The 15,910-nt window shown below is 40.8% G+C and overlaps 1 protein-coding gene across 7 annotated transcripts in view; it reads right to left on the bottom strand.

Annotated features, from left to right (window-relative positions):
• The window catches only part of LOC146665305 (transcription factor SOX-6-like), a 104,512-nt gene that overhangs the window by 4,198 nt on the left and 84,404 nt on the right, over window positions 1–15,910 (bottom strand). For all 7 annotated transcript variants that reach the window (XM_085412903.1, XM_085412899.1, XM_085412900.1 and 4 more), the window contains 3 exons: window positions 4,457–4,565; window positions 3,365–3,535; window positions 1,676–1,889 (listed from right to left, as the gene is read on the bottom strand). In XM_085412903.1, the coding sequence (XP_085269029.1) occupies window positions 1,676–1,889; window positions 3,365–3,535; window positions 4,457–4,565 (494 nt within the window). The remainder of the gene's footprint in view (window positions 1–1,675; window positions 1,890–3,364; window positions 3,536–4,456; window positions 4,566–15,910) is intronic.

The raw sequence follows: 15,910 nt of genomic DNA, 5'->3' as shown, positions 1-15,910 counted from the left end.
CTGGAGAATCTAAGCTTTCCTGCTTAGCGTACTTGACCACACACAGTAAATGTGGCATTCATCCTGTGACGTGTGCCTTGCGCTCATTCCCTCTCGAGCATGTGCTTACATTTCATATTCCACTGTGTCTGTCTGTGTCCAATTTCACTGCCCACAAGCGCCCAGCATTGTCCTAATTTAATAAATGACAAGCTATTAAAAACCGCTCCTATTCAAAGCTGTGGCCTCTGGTAAATCCATCTCACTCATAGGCCACTGTGATGGCTTTAAACACATCCATGACTGGTTCCCATTAAGACAATGCCACTGTTTTTCCCCTTGCTGCACCGACTGCAGTTGAAAAAAAATATATCAAGCTCTTCAGCAAATGTTTAAGAGCTTTAGCAGATAGAACCACAAGAGGTTCCCAACCTTTCATAAAGGGCCCATAAACCTTGATGATCACTCCACTAACGTTAAACAAATGGACGCGGCTAAGAATTCTTTTCTATTCAAACTGAGACATATTAAGGAGGGGAAAAAGACCTCTCGTGAAATGCAAAGTTGGTTTTAATATATTTCTATACAATCAAATAAACTCAAAGAAGATAGATAAAATTACAAAATGATAAATTGTCTTTTTTTTCCTTTTTACTTGGACATATTTGGGGAGAGATGTCTGCTGGATTGAGAGACGACTTTATCGAAGGCCACAGGTCCATTGTAAATGACTCAAATCCATCTAGAGTTAGACACAAAGACTGTCTGTTATCCAAGGCTTAATATCGTCAATGGCTTGTGGTTCTTGATGCAAATGGACCTCTTTAAAGTTTTAATCTCTCAGTTTTAATCAGTCATAATATACACTCTAATGAAGATGTAACAGTGTGAAATAACCCTGCAACCATGCCAGCATTCCTGTCCAAATAATGGCCCAGTATTAGGTCACGAGGTCAAGCTAAATAGTGACATGACATGGCTTAACCTATTTGGGATTATAGGACTGAAGAAGTACCACCGACAAAGTCCACAGGGCTTCAAACAACGATCAGTCTATGAGAAACACCACCATGTTAAATTATGTGGTTTAACTTCAGTTTACAGGGCAATTTTCTTCAAATAAGCATCAAATCACACTGTTATAAAGAAAAGTTATGTCAAATTATACTATCACTGTTATAAAATCTAAGTTCAACATAATTTGGTATAATGCTGTCTAATATATTTTGGATCAAATGACACTAATTGCATTTCCTAGTCAAGCCATAATTCACACATCGTTTAATTAGAGTACGAGTGCATTTGTGTGCTGTTTTATTAAATGTCTCTCAAAATATGGTTTGTTACATCTTACTAGTGCTCCATAAAATAAAGTGTGACCCACACAGCTCTCCTCTGAGCAGCACTGAATGCTGCATGACCCTGAGGGTGCCAACAATGCCAGAACCTTTTCACCACCTCGATTCATGTCACTCAGAAAGAAGAAAATCTCTTCAGTGAGAGAAGGTTCACTTTTGACATGTTTAAGTATTTCAGGAATTTAAATCACAATTACACAGTACTGCCATCTGAAGGTCCTTCCATGAAAAAAAAAAAACTAATTCGAAATTCAGTTCTAAAACCACGTAACTCGCCGACACGCTACAGCTTTCCTTCAAACTCGTGCGATTACTCACTTTTTCAGCTTTGTACTCACCCCACAAAGAACTGCCTCATTTCCTGACGTCGTGAACGCATCATCTGCTTGTACTCCCCGATGCGTAGCTTCTTGCCATCAATGATGCAGGTTCTCTTGGGCCGTGGCTTGTACTTGTAGTTGGGATATTTCTCCAAGTGGATCTTGCTTAAGCGGGCCTGCTCCTCGTAATATGGCTGCTTTTCCTGGTTTGTCATGGCTTTCCAGCGAGAGCCTAGAGCAAAAAAAAAATTTAAAAAGCAATTGACACTTTAACTTAGGTTATATTTAAATATTTTAGTGTTACTAGTTAAGAGGGTGACTGAATTTAAATATCTGCACACTACCAAATTTTAGTGAGTGACTAACATGGTTTCAGTGAGTTTTTTCAAAATAGTTTCAGTGTGTGGTGAATCAAAGCTTTTCATAAAATTCCTGCAAAGCAAACATACTGTCACAGCTACATTATTCAGTCACACAAAAGAAGCACCGCTTTGACAATTCTGGTTTCTTCCCGAGGTTGGATGCCTTCCTGTGAGCAGGCTCCATTGAGTGTTTAGCCTAGAAGGCTGTTTAAAACCAGGAGTGGATTACACTCTGCTTCGCTCAGGAAGAATGATACATTGTGTATGGCTTGTTTTCCTCGGTAAGAGGACCTTCTGAGCAAGTGAACAGGGCCATTACTGCGGGAACGCAGCACATCTGTGAAGCACTTTGACAGCTGATTATACACACTCTTCCTTGCTCTTCTGTTTATCGAGGTTTATCACAAACTCTTCTTGTACTTTTGTGACACAGGAAACACAGAAACGTTTTTCTTTCTTTTTTTTAAACTTGCCACCCACCTACTCCCTTAAGTCCAGCTGTGTTATTATTTTAGAGATGGATGCATTGTATACATACAGTCATATACACACTCATAATTCCACTTTTCCTTCTCGTCTTGTCACTGAACCCTAATAAAAATCCAGCAGGAGCGCGCGATTAGGCAATGTACTTAATCAAATGATTTTCCCCTGTAATATGTTTCCACTGTAATAACAAAAACAAAGAAAAAAAAAGCACTTTTGAAAGCACAAAGATTAATCGTCTAAATTCAGGATGCATGTTAAGAGCACAAAACATCCATTTATAGGACCCCTTTCAGAGACCTGAGTCAATAACACAGATCCACCTTAGAAAAAGCAATTCATTCACAATTCTCAGAAGTAGCATTTACGGCATTCAGCAAGCCTCAAGCTCACTTGAACTCTGCATTGTACGGTAGAAGTCTTAAGAACATTTCAGGAACAACCGTTATGCTCAGCATCATGTGAATGGATATCTGTGTTGAGGAGGTATTTTAACTGAATGCATCCATCACACTAGTCAGGCTGACACAGTGGAGCTCTGTGTGTGGAGTGTTCCAGGCTGAAAAACACACTAGTCATTCTTACAGTACCCACTTGACGGTAAGAAACCCTGTGAACTGCATATAGCGGTAGGGTAACCTAATGAGCAGACAAGCTGACCTTAAACAAATCTGCCGTGTCACTTTACAGTCACTTAGAAAAAGAAAATAAAAAATTAAAGCAAACACTGGCGTATTCTTTTGTACAAAATTTAAAGGAAAGCAAAAGTACTTCGCCCTTACAACACCAGAACAACATATCGCCACAACACTGAGGTTTAGCTTTCTCACTCATCAAACATAAACCCGCAAAATCTCACCAAGGATCTTGCTGATGTTGGAGTTGTGCATGTCGGGGAAAGTCTGCAGGATCTTCCTCCTCTCATCTTTGGCCCACACCATGAAAGCGTTCATGGGCCTCTTAATGTGGGGCTCGCTGTTGTTCCTGCCTCGTGCCTCTCTGAACACCCGTGCCTCTGCGATGTTACTCCCTAAAAAAAAAGAGATCACTTTTGCTGTATGTTCACCATTAACGAGTTAGCTGTTCATACTTTCACACTTCAAATGCAGTGTATAACAAGGTGCCTGCTTCTTTGACTGAGGCACTTTTCTGTCTTCTTGGAAAGCGTAGCAAAGGTTTGGTGGAGTATTGCGGGCATAGTGTCCTTCATATCATTCCTACACACAAACACACGTGAACTTTGCACATTATGCTTAGTTTGCTTCCTCGTGATATTATCTCAGTGCTTAAGCTCCTGTGTTTACTCCTCTGACTCTAAACTAAACCACGATGAGCACTCCTTGGTGCCTGTAAACAGAATTGCTTTATGACAAACAGGTGTGCTTGAAAAAAATCAGAAAGACAACATTACAAGGAAGTACTTTAAAAGAGCGCGTTTAATGACTACATTTAATTCATAGTACGTAAAAATCAGCTCTTGTGACCGATTCATAATTATCTCTGTGACCATTCGCTACAGAAAACTTACTGCCCATTTTTGGTTTGCATACTAGGACTGGGTCACAAAAACTAGTGAAAAACATGAAGACAATTCATCCTCTTTTCCTACACTTGCAGTAATATTGACATTTGACATTTTCAAGTGAGCAGAATGTTCACCGTAGTGTCCTGACGTCCAAGATAAATATTTGTATTTTCTGAATACCTGCATTTGTGAGCTTTCTGGTAGATGACTTATTGAGTATTAGTCTTAGTAGGAAGGCCCACAGAGGCCTCTTCTACATTTAACCATGTGAGTTACTGTCACTGGTATCAGTTTTATCTGAACAGGATGTGACTCGCACTCTATTTCTGAAAAAAAAACAACAAAAAAAAACATGCCATTTTGCATGCCAGTAGTCAGAAATGTAGGTAAAAGAGTAGCAACGGGGTAAGAGACAGAGGAACATACCATCTAAATCTTCTGGTCTTGTCAGGTCAATGACTCGATGAACCATCTTCCCAGCATCCTCTCCGAGCTTCCCCAGGTGCTGGCTCAGTGTCTCATAGTGCAGCCGCTCCTACAGTAGAAAAGAAAAAAAGGAGTGGTGAAGTCTGAGGAATACTTTAAAAGCTGCAATTCTTTACTCTGCATTCAGTTATTATTATTTAACCCAGGGGTCGGCAACCCTAGGCACGCATGCCAGGGTTAACTGATGGCACGACGCACGACCATAGCTGGACTGGCCATCGGGCATACTGAGCATTTGATCGGTGGGCTGGTGGTGATTTTTCGTTTTTATGGGCCGATGATTTTTTGTTGTTGTTGTTTTTTCGTAAAGGTATAAACAATGAGAGGTGGTGGATTGGCCAAATGCTGGTCGGTGTGTAAAAATAACTCAGTTATTTGGTGGTGGCTGTGGCGGAGCTTCCACAGATTCAGTAACATTAGCAAGTGGTGGAGGCCAGCAGGTGGATGAGAGAAAGGGGAGGCAGGAGGAGAGCCCCGAGGCAGCCGCCGAGTGTCAGGTGAACTGAACTTCAGGTAAGAAGTTATGACCTGCAGTCTGTCTGGGTCAGATATAAACTAAGTTTAGGTGGAGTTTATTTTCGTTGTGCTGACTTTTTACCGTCAGTTACAATAACTCATACTGCCTACTAGCTAGCATGACAGAGTTTATATACAGCTGGGTGGGTGCTTTGATGTTATTGATAGTGAACTTTATTTTATTCATAAGGTTAGTTAGTAGAGTTGCCAACCGTCCCCTAAAAAGAAGGAATCGTCTCGTATTCAGAGAAAATTTTACGCGTTTCGTGTTGAGGTGAAAAGAAACACAGTTTGTCCCGGACTTCAGCTAGAATGGAGAGACACAAAGCTGGAGTTATTCTGTCGTTATGCTGCACAGCTGCCTCTTCTTCTCTCATTCTCTCTCTCTCCCTCTCCTGTTGCTACTTCAATCATGAAACTGATCAATGATCAGCTGATCGGCTTTTCTCTCTTGTTTGTTTATCGTCCACTTTGCGCCAGAAAGAGGAAACCAGCAGATGTCGCGCTAAACAACAGCAGCACGTTTAAGCTTGATCAGCTGTTGTTAGAATTTATTTAATATTACTTTCTAGTATCAGCTGATGTTTGCTGGAGCCACAGCTGTAAAAGCTGCTGGTCATGAGGTTTGTATATCTGGTGAGAGGGAAACATGAAGATGAAACCAGGAGATGTCCTTACTGAATCATCAGAGCTGAACAGGTGATGGAGAAACAGGTTTACCTTTTAAGTGACATGAATGAGTTGAAGGGAAGTTGTGAACTGTTTCTGAGAGACAAATAACACCAGGATCCTTTTCTAATTAGCTGACAGCTGGTAACTGTGCAGGGGCGGGTCTAGCAAGATGTTGCCAGGGGTCCATGTAGGGCATTAACAGGGAAAGGGGGGCACAAAGAAATACTTTCTTATTCTCATTTAAAATGTCTGGTTTTTATTAAATAATTATCTGAAGCTTACAATCAAAGTTTTTATCTGACGTAAAATGTATAAAAATCATACATATACCGACAAGACTGTACATCACTGTCACAACAGCGTTTGTTTTCATTCAAAGGCTTTATGGCTTTAATACCTGGTGGGCCGGTCTCTAGTCAAAATGCCCGGGCCGATTTTTTGTCCCAGTCCAGCCCTGGGCACGACAATCTGAGAAGGTGCATTAAAAAATACATGGCCGCGCCAGCAGTGCACATTGCAAATTAGTTCACATAGACACATTAGTTGTGCCGCTTCTTAATGATGGTATCTTAGCTAACAACCCAGAGTACCAGATTCAACTTGTAATTGGCTAAAAATCACTTCGCCTATCGGTGAGAAGGACGTTGTTAGCTTTCCACATTCCAACACTTCAGAAGCTTCAGGAGCTTTCCGCTCAGCACAGCATCAGCACCACGGAAATACAGATATATATCTGTAGACTCGGGACAGAATTCACAATGCGTTTTCAGGACTTTCAGGTGTATGGACCAATGTTTCTTTTCTGATCAAACCAGAAAGCTTTAATGAACAGCTAGATTTGTCTCGCATTAACTGGCTGAGTTAATGCCAGTTAATGCAACATTGAAGCAGCTGGAATCCACAGCTGTGCATGTTCATGGAGCTGCATTTTCACCTGCTGGACATCACTACCTGACAAGTTTAACTGTCTTCAGAACATTGCAGAGGCCTTATTGACAGTATTTGGCTCTACATATCTGTGTGAGCAGATTTTCTCTCACATGAGTGTCCACAGGTAGCCGTCTGAATGCTGGACACTCTGAGACCTGTGTCTCTGAGTGGGAGACCAGAGATCAGATTAACATGTGTATTATCAAACATGCCATATTGGCCCAGTTTATTTTTCTTATCATTGTTGTGAGGACACCATAAATAGCATTTGCATTTTCTGTTGTACAGTTCATTTGCTGTTATGGAGTTCTTGTTATGGATAAAAAGTGTCTTTTTTTTCTTTGTTTCAAAACAGCTGATAACTATTCGCTGATAGCTGCCAACATCTGTGAACAAATATAATTCTATAAAGTGGTTCTATATAGCAGAGGTGTGGACTCGAGTCACATGACTTGGACTCGAGTCAGACTCGAGTCATTAATTTTATGACTTTAGACTTGACTTGAAAAAATGTTCTAAGACTTGTGACTTGACTTGGACTTTTACACCAATGACTTGGGACTTGAATTGGACTTGAACCGATTTACTTGAAAAGACTTGATATTTCACCCCAAATATAAAATTTAACATGCATATTACATAGAGATTGAAAATGTGACGTCATTCAGGGGTAAACCGCAAAGGATTCTGGGAACTCGTGGCAAGAGGTACTAGCGCACGCAGGCTTTCAATTGAAATCAGTTACACAGCGATAAAAAGAAACACAAAAATGTCAAGAAGCCGTTGTATTATTAACTGCAATAGCCGGTCGCATGACAGCCACGGGAAGCCGACGGGTAAAGAGATCGGTTGTTATCGGATTACGTCGTTGAAGAGAAATTGTTCGAGCCATGTTTCCGAAGTAACAAAGACGCGACAGATGGCCTGGATTGCAGCCATTCAAAGATCAAATATAACGTCCCAGAACACTCCAGCTCACAGGTTAGTCTGCTCCAAGCATTCCCACAAAGGTCAGTGTTTAGTAGTTAATACGTCGTTTTTCTTAACATAATTGGTGATATAGGTTACAAGCAAGTCTGGCGCTGAACAGAAATTGTCGCGCTATGCTCCTTTATTTATTGTGCATAAATAGTAAATTGTCCTGACACAATATTGTGTTTCGCTTCTGTTATTATGGCACATTGACAAAAACATATACTTTTATTCACAGGATAAAACAGTTGTTTTTTGTATCACTAATTGCCCAGTACGATTACAGCATACAATATTGTTGTCACTGCTACATTTCTGTGATGCTACCAGAAATTATTTCCACTACTAATTAATTACCGTTGAGCTCAAAGGTCCTATTAATAAACGGTTAAGGAATGTGTATTTATGAAGACGATTTGTGAGACTGGTAAACTTATGATACGTACGATGGTCTTTCGTTCTACACGGTGCATTTCAAGGTCCTGTACCCATCCGGCGGTAAACTGTACCTGGGCTTGTTGCAGTGACCGGAAGTTACTAAACTTCATGAGTGTATGCACTCACTCCAAGAACCGTATGATTATAAATATGCATATAAATATGCTACAATGAGATAGCTGACTTCATCTAACTAGCAAATGTTTTCCAGGCTACGTTGGTGATGCAGTTTTTTTTAATATGTATGATATTTTTGTCATGCGATTTTAAAGCCGGTCCTACAACCGCATCCAAGAATAACATGCAGCTTATCTCAGAACTGTCGGTGAAAATTATTCTTGGAGCTAGGTTTAATTGAGCTGCATTTTAAAGAGGTGCAATTTCACAATTTGTGTATATTTTCTAAGTTCACTATTTTGTCATGTGTTGAGAAAAACACAGATTTTAAAATTACATGGTCTAATATTTACATTTAGCATATAACTGCAACATGCTTTTTTCATTTTTTTTTTAAAGACTCGAAAGGACTTGAAATTCAAAGTTTCAGACTTGTGACTTGACTCGGACTTTTACACCAGTGACTTGAGACTCGACTCTGACTTGCCTGACATTACTTGAGACTTGACTTGAGACTTGAGGATAAAGACTTGAGACTTACTTGAGACTTGCAAAACAATGACTTGGTCCCACCTCTGCTATATAGTGTGTAACCGTTAATATAGAGCGTTATTAAATTTATTGCTAATGCAGTCATATGGCACACTGACTTCTGAGGAAATTTTAGATGGCACTTGTCATCAGAAAGGTTGCCGACCCCTGATTTAACCACTAGATCAAGTTTCCTGCCATCTTTTGAATTGGGCAGCCATCGATGACTTTGATGGTAATGACAGTAAAATTAATTGCTGGGTTCAGCTAGCATAAAGGAAACGTCCAGCACTTTTAGCTTTACTTTTTTTAATGGAACCTGAACAAAAATAAGTGATGATGAGTTTTAATTCATGTAATAAACTAATAGGCAAGGCAGAACACCTCGAAGGCTGCACTTATCCTCAGTGACTTGCCCACCTTCCGTTATCATACGCTCCTCATCTGTCACCACCTCTAAGACAAAAAACTCCTACAAGCAGCTTGCCTTGGAGTCTTACAGCTAAAATTACCCCACCACGCTCTCAAACTGCAGTGGAAAACATGGTACGCTCCGCATAGCTACCATACATCCACACTCCTCCTCTTCTCCTCCTTCCCTCCCTCCCTTCCTCCCTCTCAGTTCTCCTCCTTTTTCTGGTGACAGAGGCATTTTGTTTGACGCAAGGAATGGTTGCTGGGTGAAGTCATGCCGCGGTAGCTGCTGGCAGCAGTGGTGGAACTTAGGGGCCGCGTGTATGTGTGCGTGTGCATGTGTGTGTGTGTTTATAGACAAGAGTCAGTGCGGGCCAATGTCAGCACTACAGCAGGGCTGTAATCAGGCCTACCACAGAACATGTGCCTGGGCAGTGCCATGCTCACCGCAGGAAGCAACCGCCTAACAAAGGACTAAAGAAAAGAAAGAAGGAGGGAAGGACGGAGATAGAGAGAGAGTCAGAGAAAAATAGAAAGGAGGAGATGGAAAACGAGTGTAGAGACAAGAATAAGATCTCAAGTCCCCTGAGAGCCATCCTGTGAGCCCAAAAGTCAAAATGAGTCACAGTTTGACTTTCTGTTATTTGAAGGCCAATGTCCTACAGTACATAATTCCTCTGCAATCGAAGTGAAGATGTTTGAAATGTTCCCGGTGATTAGATGAGACCAAATGGAAAAGTAATGCAGAATAGAGTTGGGGATTTGGAAAATGGAGTGGGACAGCATCAATAGAGGCAGAATGATCCAAACTACAGATTAACAGCAGATCTGGGTCACAATTTGCAAATATTCCCTGTGGTTGGTCTACTTTTGGTCTTCTTAAAAGTTCTTGTGGCAAATGCAATAAGGAGCTGTCTTTCCTTTGTTTAGTCAAGATTGAAATAGGTTTGGCCTGTGTGCCTGCTGGTTTCAAACTGGACTGCTGCCTTTTGGAGCAATATTACAGACTTTCTTTCCCCCTCTCTTTAATTGGACTCCATTTGTACTTTGTAGAATTAAACTGGAAAAAAAATAGCAGAAAATAGGCAACAATCACTTTTAAACATTAAAGCTGTGCAAACAACTACCCTAAAAACAAATCACATTAGTGCTGCCACAGTACTTTTAACACACGTTTGCTTTTGCTGGTCTCTCAAAGTGTTGCTGCTGGATGTATGCTTCTAAATTTAAGAGACACCCGACTCTTTTTGTTCTGCTTGGTCTGTTCTCTTCTTGGCATCCAACTCCTCGCGTCCCTTCACTGTTGCTAAGGTAACACTCCAAACATTTTATTTTTTAATCCATACCGTATTGAGCTCATTACCACAGTTACAACTCGCCTGCTGCCAGGATGGCCTGCCTCCAGCTGACCCGCAACCGTTTACTGTCTCCTCCCGGACCAATCAAGTTTGGCAAACTCCTCAGTAACCCTCCCCACTGCCCACCAACCCCCCTCCTGGGGTTTCCTCTCTACTCCAATTTTCTTCATCTTTCTTCCTCTCTTTCCTTCTCCATGCCGATAGAGCTGTCAGTCAGCCCCCTGTTCTGTTTTTTTCAACCATGCCTCCTATTCATAGCCCTTAACACCCCTCCGCCAGACCTCTACAACTTGAGCCTTCAACCCCCAAAAGAAGTAGACACTCAGCTTTATAGTATTTATTATAATGTATATCACTCAGACTATAATTGCACCAAGATTATGTCGACGTTTAATCAAAACTTGGAACCATCTAAGCTTCTGGTTTCACAGGCTCACTTCCTTCAAAGACCAAACTAACCAACAGCGGAGCCAATATAAACTTCTATACAACCATTTCTCTCCTCTCTTTCTCTTTCTTCCAGACTTATTCAATGACAGAAAGCATGCTGACCAACTTTAACTTTGTGTAGACAAAGGGTGTTCTTCTATAATGGGATACTGTTAAATTATAGTCTCCAAAATTTAGATTTCTGGTCCATTTCAAAGCTGTATAAATGCTATGTGAAAGTGTCCAAACCTACGAGGAATGTGTGCAATAAGTTAAAGGGTTCTGAACCATTTGTAGAAAAATATGCATAAAGAGTGTATGATTGATATAAAGTATTTTCAAATTAGCATGCTAGAAATGAATGAAACTCAGTTTGACTGATGTTGTTTTTGTTCACTGAAATGTGTGTATATTTATTTTTGAGTACTGGATATTCTAGATTGTCCAGTCTCCAAGCCCACCTTTGCATAACTGCTCAAAGATCATCTTACAGCATATGACTCTGTTGGAGTACAGCACAGACTGATGCCCCTTAGCCCATCAGCCAATGTAGCAGTTAAATTATACTAGCACCAGAGACACTAGAAGAGTTCATGTGTCCACATTATTTACATCATTATCTCTCCACAGCATCATCCAAACAGAGCAAAAAGGCTATTTGTGCTTCTTCTAATGTGACCTGTACATTTACCATTTCCTTCACCTCCATTGGAAACTTAGAAAAGTATCTGCTCAGAATTCAGTGTGTTTTTTGTACTTTGTATCTTGTGAACGTTACTCTGGGTTTTTTTTAAGCCAACTGAGCAATACTGTAACTAATGTAACTGTGTAGAGCTTATACATGTTTTCCTACATATTGCAAAGAGACAGATACATGATTTGGGGGTTCATCATGTAATATGTAGGCTAAATAATTATAGTATAGTAATTATAGTAATAATAATTACTGTTTTTCTTAATGGCATGTTTTGTGCCTACTCTGATGAAAAGAAAAAACATATATATACATATATATATATATATATATATATATATATATATATAAGTCTTAAGCGTCTCTCTCACACACACACACACAAACACACGCACACACACACATGGTTATACACAGTGGCTATTTCAGTGAGCTCTGGCAGCCGCAGGCCAGCTGGAAGCAACGTAAGCGTAAGGTGATACTCAACAATGCCACTAACTGGCCAGGCCTCTCGTCTGTACACCAGCTATAATGACATTAACATGGCCAAGGCCAGTGCAGAGCCAGGACACGCATGCACGCACGCACACACACACACACACACAAAAAGGAGTCTAGGATCACTTTCAGCTCATAGCGAAATGTCTGTGTCGCTTATGTTTGAAACGAATACTGTGGGACAAAAATACACAAACAAAAAGTGAAATACAGACACAACACACACACTTAGACGTCACCGCGACTCCCTTTTGAGTGGAATCAGTGCGGGTAATAAATAGCTCAACATTCAACATTACACTGAGATACCATTCACAGCACATGCCTCATTCCCTCCAAGGAAGCTGAATATGTTGTGTTAGTACAGTGTCATAAAACAAAAAAGATTTGGGAAGCGCTTCAAAGTTTCGAAGGGGAGGATTTGAGTAACAAATTTATCCATTGAACTAAAAACTACCAACAAATCCAAGGTAAAGAAAAAGAGCTGGTCTCGCTGCCTCCTGAGGTGGAACGGTTGAGTCACACTTTCAGTATCCAGCAAGTTCCATCCATGAATTGTTTAAGACAGAGCAAAGCTTTTGAGCACTTCAGGAGAAAAAAAAGCACACACACAGACGAAAAAAATGTTACGTCCCAATGAAAAAAATGATGCATTCAAAGCAAAGAGAAAGAGTCTTTGAGCTCCTGTTGTTAGGTAACGAATAACAAACTGACAACAAACAGCGAGGCTTGCTGTCGTCCTCGAACCGGAAACAATTACTTTGAGAGTTTCCAAGTGAGCTTTTTATTAGGAGGCATGCAGCTATAAACCAAATTACTGCATTGCTTTGGTTTTGTTCTTCTAAAGTTGGAAAATATAGAGCTTTAGAAACACGGAGGGTTCTCCTTGCAGCGCACTCACTTCAATCTGTTGAGCGTTTCAAAGTGAAATTTGTGCAAAAACAAAAAAGTTAAAAGCATAAACTTATTTCAGAACACTGGTGGTTTATTTCACTGGACCTGCAGCAGGCAACTCATATTAAATCTTAATAAACAATTTATCAGTATAGGCTGTTGTCTAATTTATATTTATGAGTTTCTCAGTGTTTACTAGTATAATGACTTATAAAAAAAACAACTTGGGACTGAGGATAAGTAAAGCAGAGATATATTTTGCCAGATTTTGAATGTTTTCTTCCTGAAGATGCAAGGCAAACAAGTCCAAAAAGAAAAAAAAGAATCAAAACAACCTATCCTTGGAGTGCACCAATCATGACCTACTTGGGGTTGGTGGGTTCAAAGTCTCCCCCCCCCCTAAAATATTAATGAGTTCTGCTCCTCCTCGTTCTCCTTGTAAGCAACATGGGATCAATTGCACAGCAGAATTGGTCTAATCATGTTCCGTATTTTACTTAATGTTTGATCCTCAGAATTTATGATTGGTTGATCAGACCGATTGAAGATGTTTTGGAATATGAATTTCCCCCTGGATCTTGGTACAAAGGCCCTGTCTCCTTTCGCCCAAGGGAAAGAGATGAGCTGGGCAAGAGGTGAGTGTGGACAGGGGAATTCCCTGAGAAAGGGCCTTTAATTGGGCTAAAACCCTGAGGCCGGGATCGCCCCTCCAGGGCAAGTGGAGAGCTGAACTCCATTAAACACACATATACACGCACGCATGAACGCACACACTTACACATACACACTAATCACCTCTTCTCTTAAAAAAAACACCCACTCAGTCAAGGCAGGCACACTAACACGCCAAAACCATCACTTGTCACTGGCCCAGCTGCTCCCTCTTCAAAGCTGTTGGCTTCTGGGTGGCCGTGGAGATGAGAGGAGAGAAAAGAAGTTCTCAAGAGCTGCAGCCCGAGCCAAATGACACCAAATATCATCCATGAATATTCTTCAGACTCATGTACGAGCTGAGAAGAAACCTTGAACTCTGAGCCAATGAAATAGTAGAGAAAATGTGACACAGGAGCAAAGAGTTTGTAGACCCACAGAGGTGTGAGTCTCTGTTTTCAAGTTTGTGTTAAGGAGCAGAAGAGAATACTTAATGGATCCTAATAGCTAGTAGGGAGCAATAAAAAAATTATTGTCCAGTTCCCTCTCTCCTTACCACCTTGTCCTTCAGGCTGTTGCTGGCAGTTTATGAAGACAGGTTCACATCTTTTAGTGAATGAAAAAATACAACAAATTTAAAAGTTTGTCTGTTAGTGTTGCACCATGAGTGATGTTATGTGCATTGTTAGTAATCTCAATTGGTGGCAAGGTATCAGTATGTTGTTCACGTGTTCTGCATAGTTAGCAAACAGTATTTGACCTCAGAGTCAATGTTCTAGGAAAATAACTCCTAGATTCTTCCAATATGATTTAACAAGACTACTGAGCTTTAATTCTATTTGAACATAAATTAACTCACAAATTGCCTTTTTCTAATCATTTTTAAATTTTAGTTTATGATGTTGTAGAGTTTTTGAGTCCTATTTTAATTCTACGCCAATGTATTCCTAGGGCTGGTCCTAAGCCCGGATACATGGTGAGGGTTGTGTCAGGCAGGAGATCCGGCGTAAAATCTTTGCCAAATCAAACATGCAGATGATTAAGAATGAGATTTCCATACTGGATCAGTCAGGGCCTGGTTAACAACAAGCGCCTGAAGTGCTGGTCGCCAACACGGTGCCAGAGGAAACTGCTACTGCTGGCCCAAGACAAAGAAAGAGGAAAGGGGGAAGGCAGTGAGAGACAAGGAAAAGCAGGAGGTGTAAGGATAGCTGGCAGTGGATTTAACCAATGGAATGGAAGTGGCTCTGGTGAACATGTATATCGAGAAGAGGGCAGAGCATTACAAGAGTGGAGGAATGTGCACACAGGTGGGACAACATGCTATGCAGAAGAGATGCAAGAGATAGCAGAATGCAATGTGTTGGCAGGGTAGAATGTAGCTAGACACATTTGGATGGTAGTTTGCAGGATTACTTTGGAAATCAAGAAATGGAAGGAATTTTTAACCAGACTGCTCAACACAATCTTTTAAATATACTTATTTGGAACCAGCTTAACACAATCTTGAAGAGTCAGAAGATGCCTTGGAAATAGAGAAGAAGTGTACTTGACAGATGATGGAAGGGGTGGAAGGGTGGAATATGATGTTTGCAGATGATAGTGAGAGTAGGGAGCAGGTGGAAGAGCCTTAGAAGAGGAGAGGACTGAAAGTCATTAGAAGCGAAACAGAATATAATTAATGAATGAAATGGAGAAACACAAAGTAATAAGGTGATTATGCAAGGAGTGCAGATACCTGATACCTGAGGTCAACCACCCAGGCAGGGTGGAGTGGGCGGAGACGACTGTCAGGGGTGATTTGTGAAAGAAGGATAGTAGCAAGAGTGACAAGTAAGATTTAAAGATGGTAGTGAGGCCTGCTATGATGTACGATTTGGAGACAGTGGCACTGACAAAAAGCCACGAGGCCGAGCAGGAGGCTTAAGATCCTAAGAATTTCACTGGGACTGAACAGGATGAAAAGGATTTAGAAATGAGTAAATCAGAGGGACAACTCAGGTCGGAAGAAAGTTAGAAAGGCAAGGCTGAGATTGTTTCAACATGTGTAGACGAGGGATCGTGCTGGACAAAGGATGTTGAATATGGAGCGGTCATACAGGAGGAAAGAGGAAGACCACAGAGAAGATTCATGAATTCATGAAGGAGGTTATGAGAGTTGGTGTGACAGAAGAGGATGTCAGAGAGATGGAGTCCCATCTTCCTCTTTGTCCCTGCTAAATCATTTGTTGATGCTTGTAGTTATGCTGCTTGTGGTTTGTGTACGGTCCTTGTTTCCAG

This window comes from Rhamphochromis longiceps, linkage group LG7, assembly GCF_057381845.1.
Source record: "Rhamphochromis longiceps isolate RC_006_pf linkage group LG7, R_longiceps_female_GT1.1, whole genome shotgun sequence".
Taxonomy (NCBI): Eukaryota; Metazoa; Chordata; class Actinopteri; order Cichliformes; family Cichlidae; genus Rhamphochromis; species Rhamphochromis longiceps.
The sequence above is the reverse complement of the archived record's forward strand: the minus strand, read 5'-3'. Positions and strand labels throughout refer to the sequence as shown.